The 16071-nt window shown below is 39.5% G+C and overlaps 1 protein-coding gene across 2 annotated transcripts; it reads right to left on the bottom strand.

Annotated features, from left to right (window-relative positions):
* Positions 1-337: 337 nt before the first annotated feature.
* On the bottom strand, positions 338-11009 carry jtb (jumping translocation breakpoint). 2 transcript variants are annotated; one of them, XM_012922804.4, is made up of 6 exons: positions 10795-11009; positions 10188-10442; positions 10056-10108; positions 8014-8096; positions 3305-3384; positions 338-1801 (listed from the first exon to the last, which is right to left on the bottom strand). In XM_012922804.4, the coding sequence occupies exons 2-6, from the start codon at positions 10274-10276 to the stop codon at positions 1645-1647; spliced, it is 462 nt and encodes a 153-aa protein (XP_012778258.3). In that variant the 5' UTR covers positions 10277-10442; positions 10795-11009; the 3' UTR covers positions 338-1644. The 2 variants fall into 2 exon arrangements, with proteins under 2 accessions (XP_012778258.3, XP_004564489.3); XM_004564432.5 differs by having other exon boundaries at positions 8014-8099; positions 10795-11008.
* Between the last annotated feature and the right edge of the window lie 5062 nt (positions 11010-16071).

The following is a 16071-nucleotide window of genomic DNA, read 5'->3' as shown; positions in this document are numbered from 1 at the left end:
ACTGGTAATTCTAAATTGCCCATAGGTGTGAATGGGTCTTGTTGTTAGCCATGGCACAGAATGGTGATCTGTCCAGGGATACACTGCCCTATGGCTGGGAAAGGTTTCAGCCTCTTGTGACCATTAATTAAATAAGTGGAAGTGGATGGATGGATAGTTTTTCCTATTATTATTTGGAGAAAAAGAAATCTGAAAATGTTTAAAAAACAAACTGTCAGCTGTATGTGTATTGAGGATGAGGAGGCTATGACCTTTCTCACATTAACATGTGTCTACTTCTGTTACTGAACACAAAGCCACTCCTCTTTACAAACTCCCAAACAAATATAGACAAAAACAGAACAAAAACGGAAAATGTTTTATTTAGATTAGCAAATTTCATATTTCCACTTTAAATATCTATTGATCAACTATCAACTCCACATTCGTGTCAAAGGCCCTGCCCATCCAGCTACACAGGATGTGAAGCTTCAAAGAAAGGACCAGAACTCTGCTGCATTAAATTAAGTACTGAATAACTTTATTTAGGGATGTGAATCGAGAACCAGTTCTCAAAGGATGAGAGCGTGATGGTAAAGTGGAGACCACTTCAGGACAGAAACAACTGCATTATACTGTTAACAAAACTCCGGCAGCATGCTAACACTAAGCTAACAAGAACCCCGAGTGATGTTAAAGCTGAGTAAATGCTGACCCCAGCCCACACAACTTGCAGCCTCCGTTTTTACTGGTTCATGTTTCTAAAGTAGAATCACTTTAAGGTCTCTTTGTGAAAACCTTTAAGGTTTTCATCTTTGCTTTGTGCTGTCCACATTAGGATAGGGATTTGTGTTAGTGTGTCGGGCTGTAGCCTCAGGTTTGTATTGCTAATTATGATACAGTGTGTTGCAGATTATTTTACAGACTAACATGACAGTAACGTAACGAGTAGTATAACAAATGTCTTTCTCCTGGGTGTAATTAAGTAACGTACTGCATTACTTTTAAAATAAAAGGGTTCTGTGTAATATGAGCAAGAATGACTGAGTATTGACCCTAACACTGATCAAAACAATGAGAGGAAACACCTGCAACATGCACACACATTTGACATCTGAGCATGTAATAATTTTGGGTGACTGCAGTGTCTTTGATATGCTGCTTAGAGATGGTGGTGACTCACAAAGTGGAGCCAAAGAGAATGGATAAAGGAATCGATAAGGAAACGAATTTATAAGTGATATTAATAATGGAATCAGAATTGCAAAATTCTTATCAATTCTCATCCCCTAACTTTATTGATCCAAACGTTTTAGCAAAGAACCAAACAACCAGAAAAAAGGAAGAAAAAAAAAGAAGAAGGTGAGAGCTGCTGGTTACCATGGCATTGAAAACAGGAAGCAGAAACAATAGCCGCAATCCATCTTCTCCAATCTCATTAATTCTAATGATGTCGCGGACATGACTCCACCCCTTGACTTGACTGGTTCCTGTTTATCATATTTCTTAGGGCAGGGCATGTCAGCAATCCTTGTTTCTGTGCCAAGACTTTCTGTTTCCTATATTTGTTTCAAATTTAGAGTTAAGTGTGAAAACAGTCTCTGCAGGTCCATTTGCCCTCTACTGTTAAGACACCACTACAGTCATAGTTCTTGTCCAGGTATCCTAGATGGACTCAATCTGGCGACGGACCTTCTCAGAGGCAAGGCGGTCAAGTCGTCGCTGGCGGATGACAACGAGGACGGCGAAGAGGGTTGTCAGAGCCAACATGGCCGCCTCAAACTTCCAGAACAGATGTTCTTCCATGAGAACAGAGCGGCAGCTGAATAGGAGGAGGAAGAAAAATTAGTACCTTCATTGGAATAACGTCAGTTCCTGTAGTGACGATTAATCTATGGCTGAGGTGCATGCTCATCTATTAGCTGATGAGTCCATAAAGGGTTCAAAATATTCTGATGTGATGTGAAAGTTATTCATGAACCATGTGTAGCCTAGTCCACAAATGACTATAGCAATTAACTCTCTGGGGTCTAGGGTATAATTGGCCATTTTTGACTATTTTTGATTTGTCTTGTTTGGAATCATTCTTTTCAGCACAATTTCAAATGTCTGAATTTACAGTTATTTCATTTTGACATACTGTATTAGCACGATTGATCTAAATTAAGACAAAAAAGATCACATCAGAGTAGGAAAAAAAAAGTTATATTTTTCACTGTAAAAACCAAAGAAGAATGTTCAATGAATCATTTTCATAACTTGGAAATGCAAATAGTCGTAACAATAGAAATTGTAATTTTTTTAAAATTATGCACAGGTTTTGGAAAAAACAAAGTTATATGCAGCTATTTACCTAAAAATGCAGCCAAGGCCTCAGGCAGTTTTTATATAACCATTTAAAACTATTAACAGAACAATTAGGTGTTCTGCATCAAATAAGAAGGCACATAAATTAGTTGTACCAATCCAAAAAATATTTTCGGTCCAAATTAAGACAGAGGAGAACACCACATACCAAAACTCTGCAGGTCTGACAACAAGAGGTTTAATAAAAAAAACAAACAAAAAAAAACAAAACCATGTGTGTGTGTGTGTGTGTGTGTGTGTGTGTGTGTGTGTGTGTGTGTGTGTGTGTGTGTGTGTGTGTATATATACACACATACACACACACACACATACATACACACACACTGACAAATTGCTGAAGTTGATGGTATTGTACAGTGATTCCAAAATGTCAATTTCAAAAAAATAAAAAAATAAAAAAGAGGTGTATCACTCATGTTGCTGTCTGCCTTTGGTGGCTTTTTTGCAGCAACTGTGACATTCAGCAGTCGTCTCATTGTTCTGACACACAAAACAAAACTATCGACTACACTACACACTAACTACACAAGACAACATGCCGTGGAAGAGTTCGGGTCTTAGGAGGTTAAATTTAGGTTTTGTTTAAAGGTATGCCTGCACATGCCAGTGTTATTTTTTTCACCTCTAAAAAGTAAAAAAGCTCTTCTTATTATTAAAACATCTTATTATTCTTGTATTAAAAGTATATGTTTTATCCTCTCTGAATTATATCCGTCTGTTTGTTACCACACTCACTGCTTTGTTTTCCTCCCACTATTTGGTCGGAGGGGCTAAAATGGCTCTTTTGATGTTGAAGGTTGGCGACCTTTATTGTTTGCTTGCTGTCATCCATTAGAGTATTTCCTTTAATTTAGAATGATCAGCTGCTCAGATTTTAGTCCTCCCACCTGTTGCTTGCATTCATCATGATTTTGAATGATACATGTCGCCTGTCTGGTTAATCAGGACCCAGACTCACCTTTTGTACTCCTCTCTGCTGGACTGGCTGCAGTTCACTCGCTCTACATAGCCTGTCAGTCTGCAGGCCAACTGTGACTTCTGAAAAACACACACACGGCCAATTAGATGATGCTTCAGAAAACAGAGAAGATTGATCTGTGCTTATGTATTTAAAGTTACATTTTAAATATGATGGAAAAAACTCATGTGGAGGTGTCTAATTTTTACTTTGATTCACCCAAAAGCCCATTTTTCATTAGTACCCATTCGGATGGAGTCACCAAAACACAACTCTGATTGGCTGGTTTTCCATTGCAATCGAGTAGAACCCAATATGTGTTTTCAACATCGTTTGTGGCAACATTAGGGCTGCCACAAACGATGATTTTGATAGTCGACTAGTCACCGATTATTTTTGCAATTAGTCGAATCATGCAGATCGTGCATCCATTGGACGTAAAATGTACAGCTTATTGCACCAGCATGCATCTGCTCTTATATAACTATCATTAGCTTACAGCTTTAAGTGTTTAAGGTATGTGCTAACTAAAAATAAAGACAAGATGATAGTTTGTTAAATGTTAATGAAATTTGCAGATTGTTTTGGTGAAATTTAATAAACTTCTTGCTATCTAAAATATATCAGGACACCGGAGTATATTCTCGAGCATCTCACACTTCTGATAATCAGCTGTCTGCTTGACGTTTATTCAGCTGTGTAAAAACTATAACTTTAATCTCAGCCAAACCGATTTACTCAGGAACAAATAAAACACTAAAAAAAAGCCAAACAATAACATTTTTAAGTTATCTAAGTGACTTATATATCACAGGGCTCTAGGCTAACTTTTTGTCATGGGCGTACCGGTACGCCTAACTTTTTAAAGTTAGGCGTACCGGCACAAAAGTTAGGCGCACACAAATTTTATAATAATTTATATAATATAATGTGTTTTTCTGGATACACTGTGCTTTTTCAGCATTCAAAGATTGATGACACCGTGTCCGAGCACTGGCTATGAATTTCAGAAGGATCAGGCCTTAACAGAAAAGTTAGCAATAGTTCTTTTCCTATTGCAGCTACATCCACTTCTGTCGTGGCTAGGCGGCTCACTAGGGCTGGGTATCATCACTGATTTCTATAATCCATTCGATTCCGGTTTTCAAAGTCCCGATTCGATTCAACTTAGCCTCAGACAGTCAGAAATATTATAATTCTGATCATTTATCAGTACTGACTTCATCAGAATTGTGAACATCACAGCAGATGCCTTTGTGTGAAAGTAACTGAGAATAAAACACAGAAAAACATGAAGGAGATTTTCCTGGTCTGGCTTTTTATAGCAGATAACCTTAAAAATATTCTACAATGTTCTGCATATAAAGTTTAAATTTCTTCAGTATTGAACAACAGAAAAAATAGGCTTTCTTATCCGAGGTCATTTAAGGGAAAAAAAGAAAAAGAAAAGAAAAAGACAGCAGCCACAGCGCTGTAAACAACGGTAGACTGGTGGGTAATAAGCGAATGAATAATACAGAAAACAGAGATTGGAGACGGAAAACTGTTCTTGAAGTACAGAGAGAGATAGAGAGAGCTAGCTGTGCATGGAGTGGGATTTTAATAGTCGTGGAAGCAAAACAGCAAAATTCATGATGACATCGATCAAATGTGAAGCGCAGTTTGCTGCTTCTTTTGCTGCTGGCTCGGTGAATTTTGGTTGGAGAGAGACAAAACCTGCAGCTCAGAATCAGCACAAAAAGACGTAAACACAGCGCGGACCGGACGCATCAGGATCGCTGAGCTCCGACAGCGTGTCCGTCTACGGGCCGTCGGGTGAGAAAGCCGAGAAAGACAAAGTTGATTCTGATGCGTCAGTCCTCTGTGTTTACGTCTTTGTGTGGAATCCGTGTACCTGCTCTCATTTGCTGTTTGGTTGTTGTTGAAATGGTTTTGTGAGCTTTAATCTGACGTTTCTGGCAAAACACAGTTATATTTAAAAGTCATTCAGGATTTAATGAATTGATATCGCTTTATTCAAGCTACTCACCTCCCACTTCCACCTGCACTTTCAACTGGACCACGGCCAATCAGAGAGGTCCCGCCCCTTACTATCTCTGATTGGTTTAGTCCACGATAGGGGCAAAATGTGTCTGTTGTTGACCACAGGGCAGGTTGCAGATTTTTTTTTTTTTTTGCTACCCGAACAGTTGGTCGCACAGGTGCAACCAAATATTTTTTTAGTTGCACCACTGAAAAATTTGGTCGTATTTGCGACTAAATTGGTCGCAATCTAGAGCCCTGTATCATGTTTAACCTGAGTAGTGAAAGACAGCGGTGGGTTTGAAAACGATTTGCCGGGAGTCCGGTGTTCTCACGGGCTCTAGTTAGCCTTGCCCCCGGCTAGCTATCGAGCTAGTGGGTAACAGACGTCTCCGAAAACGTCGGAGCGCTTTTGAAAATATCTGGTGTCTTGATAAACTGAGCAGATATTTGAGGTTTACACAGCTACATTCTCGTCTGAAAATATGTTAAACGTGTATTTTGTGACCCAGAAAGAATAATAAGAGTAATATCAAAACTAACTAGCTGCCGCCATTGTTGGAAACTGAGCTGGGCTGCGCTATGAATTCTGGGACAGAGCTTCTTCTTCGGGGTTTAACGGCAGCTGGCATCCTTGTACATGCAGTGCTGTCATCTTCTGTTTCAATCCGTTATTACACTCTTAAATCCTACTACTTCTGCGGCTTTTGTGATCTTACAAAGCTTCAAAAGACGCGTTGACTATTAAACGATTTTGATAGTCGACGTAATCGTGACTAGTCGACTAATAGTGGCAGCCCTACATAGCATTGCGTCCACGCTTCCCGTGATGTAATTAATATGTAACACGAACACTACAACAAAGGTAGACATCAAGGCCTGCTACTTGGTTTGTGGCTTTTCATCAGACTCAGGGGAGCACAGCGTTTTTTGTAGACATTTCTCTCATTGCCAGGTTTCAAAAAGAGGTTGGTATGATTTTCTTGAATAAGGCTACATTCACACTGCAGGTCTTAATGCTTAATTCCGATTTTTTGATGAAATCCTCACACTCCTTCACACTACAAATAAAATGTGACAGCAAACGCGCTCTAGTGTGAACCCTCCAAGCGTCCCGCATGCGCAAAAAAAGACGTCACACACAATGCGCTCCGTTTAGACCCAGACCAAACAGCATTGTTTGACTGATGGCCCTGAATATAAAGACTTGTTCCAGACTTAACTTTATAACTTGAAGGAAAATTGGGAAACGTAATTTTGTTATTTACACATGGCCTAATAATTGTCCTTGTTGCTGTTTTAGAGAGGAGCGGTGCTTCAAAGAATAGTTGCAGATTTCTGTCAGATAGGGCTGCTCAATTAATCGAATTTTAATCTCGATTACGATCTGGGCTTTCAACGATCACTAAAAATGACTGAGCCGATTATTAGCCCCTCCCTCGTGCTTTACCCTCGCGCTGCTCCGTGTGGCAAATCGAGCGCACCTCTCTGCATTTCGAACATGTGTCACAACAATTAAGAGCAGCGGTCCCCAACCTTTTTTGCGCCACGGACCGGTTTATGCCCGACAATATTTTCACGGACCGGCCTTTAAGGTGTCGCGGATAAATACAACAAAATATAACTAGTACCGGTACCGAAAAAAAGAAAATTTATTCATAGCACACGTGAAAAGACCAAGGAAAACCGAGTAAACGATAAAAACGATAAAAACGATAAAAACGATAACAACATAACGCTGAAAATCGATAAAAACCCTGAAAACCATACATTTCACACCTGAGCCTCAACTCTCGCGGCCCGGTACCAAACGACTCATGCCCTGGAGGGACTTTCCGTGCCGGATACACGATGGACGGGTGGCAGAAATGGAGGGTCGTGTGCCTGGCGGGACTGTCGATCAAGGACGCTGAAGATATCTACCTATTCGGAACCATGATAACAGGGTTCTTGCTGATCGGACCTGGCTTGGGCCTGGCTTATCGGAGAATTAGGAGAAATAGGAGCCCAGCATGAGTAGAGGTCTCTTTTTCCTCTTCTACTTTCCCATTGTTGTGTACTTTTTCAGTGTTTTTCTGTAACGCTGCCGATCTCCGACCTGTATTCCCATGTGATGTCTGTGTTGTGTGTGCAAGTCGGGGGGGGGGGTCTATTCCACTGCGGGGCAACCTGCATGTGGCCAATAAAGCCTTGATTCATTCATTCATTCATTCATTCAAACAGCAGTCGCTTTCTAAAACATCAAATACAGTACACATACGAAAGTGACCCAGATCGGATTTGAAAATATCGGATTTGTGCTGTTCACAATGTCATACTATGATCGGATATGGGTCGCATAGAGTCAAAAAAGTCAGATTTGATGCGCTTTTGCCTGCAGTGTGAACGTAGCCTAAGACTCTCCTGACTCATGATGCCACTGAGCAGCCAATCAGGTAAGTACTAATGGAAAAAGGGCTTTAGGTAACTATTTAAAAAATAAATAAATAAAAATGTATTTTAAAATAAAATAAAATAAATAAATAAATAATTGAAACAAAACAAAAAACCCCACAAAAAAACAAAACAAAACACATGACCATCTGCCAGATAACTTCATCTGCCTGTCCGATGACTTGATCAGCTGATTTCTGAACAGTGGTGACCTGAGAGTTGACGCTGCCCTATGTGGGACTGAAATGACTCACAGTATTGAAGTCGCTGCAGCGCACGCACGCCTCCGTCACCACAAACTCCTCCAACAGCCAGCAGGGGGCGGCCTCAGGCTTAACTGCTGCCAGGACAACAACAATATGTTATTGGCTGCATATACTTTGTGTGTGTACCTGGAAGTGAAATTATTATTATTATTATTATTATTATTTTTGCTGTTGGATTAAAACTAGTGAACCTGTCACATGACATGACTTTGTTTCCACAGAATGAGTTCTTCAACAGTTCTTTAAAAAAAAGAAATCTTTAATTAAAGCCACACTTTATGCTGTTAACAAAGAAGGAAGAGGCAGGAGGAATCCATTTAGGGATACACATAGAACAAATGGGATTTCTGGTTAGCTCAGCGAGGTATACAGTCAAGCCCATAATTATTACTACCAGATTCTAGTGTGTAACTGTTCATATAGAGTGTTATAAAATTTATTGCTAATGCAATCATATGGCACATTGACTTCTGAGGAAATTTTAGAAGGCACTCGTCATCAGAAAGGTTGCCAACCCCTGGTCTAGTGCATAAAAAGACATAACACACAACGCGGACCTGGCACATCAGAATCAGTGAGATGTCGGCTTTCTCACCCGACATCTCACTGATTCTGATGCATATGGTCCACGCTGTCTTTACGTCTTTGTGCGGAATCTTTTTTCCCTCAAACGGCTGGTCGCACTGTTGCAATGTAGGATTTTTTTTTTGTCACACGATTGAGAAATTGTGTCTGACCAAATTGGTCGCAGTCTAGAGCCCCGGATTAGGTTGCCTGGTACATGGCCTGAAAAAGAGCTCTAAAGCATTAGGTCCATGTTTTACAGCGGGGATGGGGTTCTAAGGGTTGAAGGCTTCTGATCTTTTTAAAAACAAACAAACAAATAAACAAACCAAATTAAGGAAACATCATTGTGGCCAAACAATCCAATTTTTGTTTCATCTAACACAGAAGACCAGAAGTCTTCTTCTTTGTCCAGATGAGCATTTAGCCATGCAGGCTTTTGTATGCCTCTCTGGAGAAGTGGCATTATCCTTGGTCTCTCTAGAAGTTGATTCTGTTCATTTGGATGTAGCGTTTTCAGTGGGAGAAACGTTTTGTCACTCATCCAAGTGACTTCTTCAGTCTCAGCTGACTGCAGGTTTCCCCAATCTTATAAACAGTACATTTGCATAATGACTGAAGCCAGCCCACTGAATGAACAATGGGCTGGGGGGTCAGTTCCTTCATCATAATTATGCAAATTCTCATGACCATTGATCAACAACCACCAGCAGAGCACAGATTCACCAGGATGAGCTTGGTAGTGAGCCTTGGATTCTTTTTCACCTCTCTCACTATCCTCCTGGCCAGCACAGGTGTCACTTGGCTTCCGACCATATCCTCTGTGATTTTCCACAGTGCAGAACATCTTGTATTTTTTAATAATAATTTATACTGTAGCCACTGGAACTTGAAAACATTTATATATGGCCTTGTAGCCCTTTCCTGCCTTGTGAGCAGCCACAATGCACAGCCGCTGGTCCTTACTGAGCTCCTTTGTCTTAGCAATGACTATCCACAAGCCAACTGCAGAGAGCTGCTGTTTTTCACCTGTTGAGTTGATTAAAACATCTATTCCCAATTAATCAGGGTAATTATGATGCTTTATAAGTGCTTGGACTATTTGGAATAGTATAGAACTTTGGATTTTCCCAGAGACTGTGACAGTTGTGAAGGGTATGAATAATTTTAGACGCAACACTTTTAAATAAAAGCTGAGAAATATTTTTTTTCTACAATGATGCCACTTGTATGTCGTCTTATTATATTTTAATATTTTAGGAGAAGCCTGTGTCATTTCTGGTAAAAGAAAAAAAAAAAAAAAACACATGCTGGTTGAATAACAGTAACTTTAAGTCAGAATTTGCCCGGGGAATGAATAATTATGGACTTGACTTTAATACAGAAAGAACAATAACTGCATTTTTTTTTAAAGCAAGCTAACAAAACATAGCTCTAAAAACAGATGACAAGAGTTTGAGACATACCTGTAACTGTTCCTATAGATTTCTCCTCATTCAGCAGAGCTGATCCGAACACCCTGAACACATGAACATTTTTGAAAGTCATATGACTTTACCACAGTGCTGCCTGCAGGTTTGGATGACCTCTGAACTTACCTGAGTGACACAAGACCCCAGAACAGGGCATGCAGTACAAGGACGCGTGGGCGGCAGCAGGCGACAGGGATCCGACAGTCACCCTCCATCAGTCTGCTGCCCCAGCACCACAACGCCGTCGCCACGCTGTCCGCTTCCTGACCGGTTATTGAAAAATTATGATTCGTGGCCGAGTGCTATCAGTCCAAGCTGTAGTCAGTCTTTTACCATGATGCTCACATTGATCAAAGCCTTAAGGCTCCACGCTATTGAGAGCTGAAAAATCAAACATATGTCACTTTGCTAATCGATAATCAGAGTGCAGATGATCACAGTTCAGTGTATTTAATATAAGAGTACACAGCCTAATTACTATTTGATTGGATGATAAAGTTAATCATCCAATAAAACAGCAACAAACCTAATCAATAAATGAGTAATGAGCAGATTCATTAACACAGACACAGCAATATTTCACTCAGCTGATCATTAATAACCCATCAATAACTTAAAAAAGAGCTAATATCACACACTTTAAGCGGCTTACAACGTGATTTTCTTTGTATTGAGCAGTCTGCTAATGCTAACAAGTTGCTAACACGTTAGCAATACCGTTAGCTCTACTCACCGCGATCTCTTAAAAAACACACCCGCCATATTGGACTCAACGCAGGGAAGCAGAGAAGAGGAGCCTAAACATCAGAACCGCCGATGATTCGACACTGCTGTTAAATAAAGCGCAGAGTTAGCGGCGAGCAGCTGAAGTCCATCGATTGTTGTTACCGGATTCACACAGACAGGTTGACCACGACACTCACAGGCAGCACTTCCGCCACAGAGTTCACTACCCGCAAGGATAAAATGCTCCCAGGAAAAGCGTCTGTTATATTCATATAAATACAATAATATATATGCATGCATGTGCCCCGGGAGAAACGCACTAAACATTTTTCGCTAGGTTTTTTAAATAAAGTTTACGGACTGTAAAGATTATTTTAACACTTTTTGTCTTTATTTACGTCCTATTGTCTCTTAAACCTTTTATGTAAGTTAGGAACCGTTATTTTGAAGGGCAGAGTGCAGGCGCAGCCTCATCCTGTTTTGCTAGAAATTACACGTAGATTTAAACGTCATCATTCTCTACCCATCCTTTTTTTTTTTTTTTTTTTTTTTTTTTTAAATATTAAACTTTATTAAGAAACAGTATACAGAACATGTATACTATACAATCAGAACAAAATTAACATATGCCAGGGGGTGTAATACAAAGAATTACAAACATTCAAATAATTTGTAATTACTACAAATAGTAATAGTTTTCATAGCCTTTTTGTTAAGTGATCCACTAATCAATTTTATGTAACATAAAACATCATTATAGTAATCTTTAAAATTAGGTTTTTTGTTACTGTATTTGCATTTGTGAAAATAAAATTTAGCTAAGATAACTAACAAGTTTATTATAAAGTAAACATCTTCTTTTTTTTGCCTTTGAAAGAAACAAAATACAACATTTTCCCATTTCACAGTAAAGTCTTTATAGAGATGTCCAGCAATGAATCTACTGAAGTCTTTCCAAAATGTTCTAGCGTATGAACAGATCCAGAAGAGGTGTTGCACAGTCTCAGGATGGCTTCCACAAAATCCACAGTTCACATTTATGTCCCTTTTGAACTTCGTCATGTAATGATTAGCAGGATAAAATTTATGCAGTATTTTAAATGAGACTTCCTTCACTTTATTCGTTACCAGATACTTGTTAGGAATTGCCCATACTCTTTTCCAGTTAATGTCACTGACAAAGAAATTCCAATAAGAGACCACATGTGGGATAGTTAGAGATTCTGTCTGGAACAAAGCACGGATATTCTTATTACTTTTACTGTGGTTTGTTAGACAGATTCTTCCTATGTGTGAATCTAAAGGGTTGGGGAGAGAAACAGATGATATGCAAGGTTGAATACCTTTAAAAAGCATTATAATACCCGTAGGTATTGCATCAAATAATATGGCATATTCTTTGGGTGTGGCTGGAAATGTATAGGTGTTTAAGAATTCTGAATAGGACATAAGCTGCCCATTAGGATTAAACAGCTGATTCACTAAAACAATCCGTTTCTCAACCCACCTAGAAAAAAATAATGATTTATTTTTATACACTATGTTCCTATTATTCCAAATTGAATACGTATGGGGTGTAAAGTTGTGTTTATATATAAGGGACCAAGCTAATAGAACTTGTTTGTGAAACATCAAGAGCTTTTCTGGAAGCTTATCTATATTATAATCACAACCTAAGATAAAACTTAGACCACCAAACTTAGAGAAAATGTAGTGAGGAATAAAATTCCAAATGGATACCGGATTTTTAAGAAAATGTTTAGCCCAATTAATCTTAAATGTATTGTTTAGAGTAGTAAAATCCAAAACACTGAGACCACCGTGTTCATAGTCATTCATCAATACACTTTTTCTGATGTAATGTGTCCGGTTTTTCCAAAGGAAGTTGAAGAGCATTCGGTCAATATCCTTACAAGTTTTGCCGTCCACATGCAGCAAAATTGCTGCATAAGTCAGTCGAGACAGACCTTCTGCTTTTGAGAGCAATACCCTTCCTCTTAAACTTAAATCTCTCTGCAACCATTGATTTAATTTGGTTTGAGATTTTTTAATAATTGGGGGAAAATTTAGTAAAATTCTGTCTTTTGGATCTTTGCAGATAATCAGACCTAAATATGTTGCTTCATTTTTAACTGTTATATTACAAATACTCTGAACATTACACTCTTTGACAGGTAATAATTGACATTTATTTAAGTTTAGGACCAATCCAGACCCTTTTGACAAATCCTCTATTACACGTAAAGCAATTGGCACTTGGCTGGCATTTTTAAGAAAAATTGTGGTATCATCTGCCAATTGACTGATGACAATCTCTCTGTCTGCTATGTTTATACCCTTCACAGGGCTATTCAAAATATGAGAGGCAAGAATTTGGGTGCAAAGTAAAAAAAGATAAGGGCTAATCGGGCAACCTTGGCGTACACCTTGATTAAGACTAAAATGAAATGCTTTGAGAGACTAGTCCTTCAGCACATCAAGGATTACCTCCCCCCAGAATTCGACCCCCACCAGCCCTCCACGCTGTGCTGAGTCACCTAGAGCAGCGGCAAAGCTACGTCCGAATGCTCTTTGTGGACTACAGCTCAGCCTTTAATACAATCATCCCGGACATCCTCATCACCAAACTGGTCACTCTTGGCCTCCCTCCTCTCACATGTGCCTGGATAAAGGATTTCCTCACAAACCGGCCCCAGACTGTAAGACTCGGCCCTCATCTCTCCTCCACTCGCACACTGAGCACCGGCTCCCCACAGGGCTGTGTGCTGAGCCCCCTGTTGTATTCTCTCTACACCCACGACTGCAGTTCGACCCACAACAACACTCTCATCATCAAGTTTGCTGATGACACCACGGTAGTCGGACTCATCTCAAAGGGAGACGAGGCAGAGTACAGAGAGGAAGTCCTGAAGCTGGCAGCATGGTGTTCAGAAAACAACCTGGCACTGAACACTAAGAAAACCAAAGAGCTCATTGTTGACTTCAGGAGACACAGCACCGACTTGGCCCCCCTCGACATCAACGGGGAGTGTGTGGAGAGGGTCCACACCTTCCGGTTCCTTGGTGTCCTCATCTCTGCTGACATCTCCTGGACAGGAAACATCTCAGCGGTCATCAAGAAGGCCCAACAGCGGCTGCACTTCCTGAGAGTCCTCAGGAAGTACAAGCTGAACTCCAACCTGCTGCTGACCTTCTACCGCTCGTCCATTGAGAGCCTGCTAACCTACTGCATCACGGTATGGTACGGCAGCTGCACCAAAGCAGATAGAGTGAGGCTTCAGAGTGTGGTCAAGACAGCACAAAAGATCATCGGCTGCCCTCTCCCCTCCCTGATGGACATTTATTCCTCCCGCTGCCTCACCAGAGCAGCAAACATTATCAAGGACAGCTCCCACCCTGGCTTCAACATGTTCAGCCTGCTTCCCTCAGGGAAGCGCTACAGGTGCATCAACACAAAAACCCACAGACTCAAAAACAGTTTCTTCCCCAAAGCGATAACCACCCTGAACTCACACATGCACAGATAACACAGCCCCCCCACTTCCCACTTCCTCTATGGACCACCACTGTGCAATACCAATTCTATGTGCAATAACTCAACTGTATATACGTAACACTATTTATTACATATTACTTACGTCTTGTATATTGTACATTTTATATATATATATGTTTTTCCCTTTGTTAATACTGTCCATATGTACATAGCGCTGCAGAACTGTACCCCCCCCAGCATGTTTACACTGAGTAGGAGATGCTCTGTATCTCATTGTACAACTGTATAGTGACAATAAAGGCATTCTATTCTATTCTATTCTATTCTAAAACGAGAAGTGGTGCCATTTTTCATTCTAATAGAACTATTAGCATTGGAATACAGAGTTTTGATAGCTTTGCAGAAGATATCACCAAAACCAAATTTCTGAAGTGTAAGAAATATAAATTCATGCTCAATTGAGTCAAAGGCTTTATAGAAGTCCAGGAGAAGGATAAATGAGTCATCCGATATTAATGCTGAGTAGTCCAGAATATCCAAGACGAGTCTAATATTATTGGAGATGTGCCTGTTTGTCATAAAACCAGACTGTGTCTCGTCTACAATATCGTCCAAAATATATTTAATTCTTCTAGCTAGCAATAGAGCTAATATTTTATAATCATTATTTAGGAGGCTTATTGGTCTCCAGTTGTCTATAAAAAGTAGGTCCTTCTTAGGTTTGGGAATTAAAGTAATAAGTCCTTGAGTAAGGCTGGGAGGAAGAGTGCCCCTTTCAATACTTTCATTATAAACCTGCAACAAAAAGGGTGCAAGCTGAGAAGAAAATGATTTATAGAATTCAGCCACCAGCCCATCTGTGCCTGGAGATTTGTTGTTTTTAAGAAATTCAATAGATGTCAATATCTCTTTTTCAGTAATTGGACTGTCACAAAAAAGCCTATCAGCACTTTTAATCATTTCAACATTGTTTACAGAGTCAATAAATTGGGTAGCAACCTTTGCGTTATAATTGGATTCATACAACTTTGAGTAGAAATTACAACAAAATTGAGAGATAATTTTTGCATCATCACTGACCGTACCATTTATATTCAATTTATGAATAGTATTGGTTTTAGATCTATGTTTTTCTAAGCGGAAAAAATAAGCAGAATTCTGCTCTCCCTCCTCTATCCATCTTTTTCTTGAACGAACGAAAGCTCCTTCAGCTTTCTGGCGGTAAATCTCATCCAGTTTAGATTGAAAGGACCTAAGATGTAATCTATCCTCCTCCGAGACCTCGTCTGGTGGGAGTTGATATATTGCGGAAATTTGAACAATTAGATTTTCTTCTTCTGCTGCCCTTGACTTAGCTATTTTTGCCCCATACTGTCTCAACATTTTACTCGTCTCAAATTTAAAAATTTCCCAGTTTGTGCTATAGGAATTCTCAATATTAGCCTTGTGTATAAAGTGTTTTAACAGTCGTGTAATTTCAGATTTTACAATTGTATGGCTCAAAAGCGAGTTATTTAATTTCCAATATGAGGATCTATTAATTGCAATAGTAGGAAAGAGTTGCAGGTTAATATATATTGCTCTATGATCCGTAAGTGGAATTGTAAGGATATTGACCGTGACACTGTTCTTTGATAGACTACTTGATATTAACCAGAAATCAATACGCGATTTCCTTGAACCAGAACGGTTACTCCAGGTAAATGATATATCATCAGGAAATTTGTCTCTCCAAATATCAGTTACATTAAATTTATCCATAAATGTTTCCAATCTCAAATTATTCCT

Source organism: Maylandia zebra, linkage group LG22 (genome assembly GCF_041146795.1).
Source record: "Maylandia zebra isolate NMK-2024a linkage group LG22, Mzebra_GT3a, whole genome shotgun sequence".
NCBI lineage: Eukaryota > Metazoa > Chordata > Actinopteri > Cichliformes > Cichlidae > Maylandia > Maylandia zebra.
This window is presented reverse-complemented; position numbering and strand designations above follow the sequence as displayed.

Coding starts and splice junctions, on each gene's coding strand:
- jtb (XM_004564432.5), bottom strand. CDS start 10,276: ATGGAGGGTGACTGTCGGATCCCTGTCGCCTGCTGCCGCCCACGCGTC. Junction 3,385..8,013: donor GCTGCAGCGACTTCAATACT/GTGAGTCATTTC, acceptor TGTGTTTTTCAG/AAGTCACAGTTGGCCTGCAG. Junction 1,802..3,304: donor AGCAGAGAGGAGTACAAAAG/GTGAGTCTGGGT, acceptor CCTCCTATTCAG/CTGCCGCTCTGTTCTCATGG.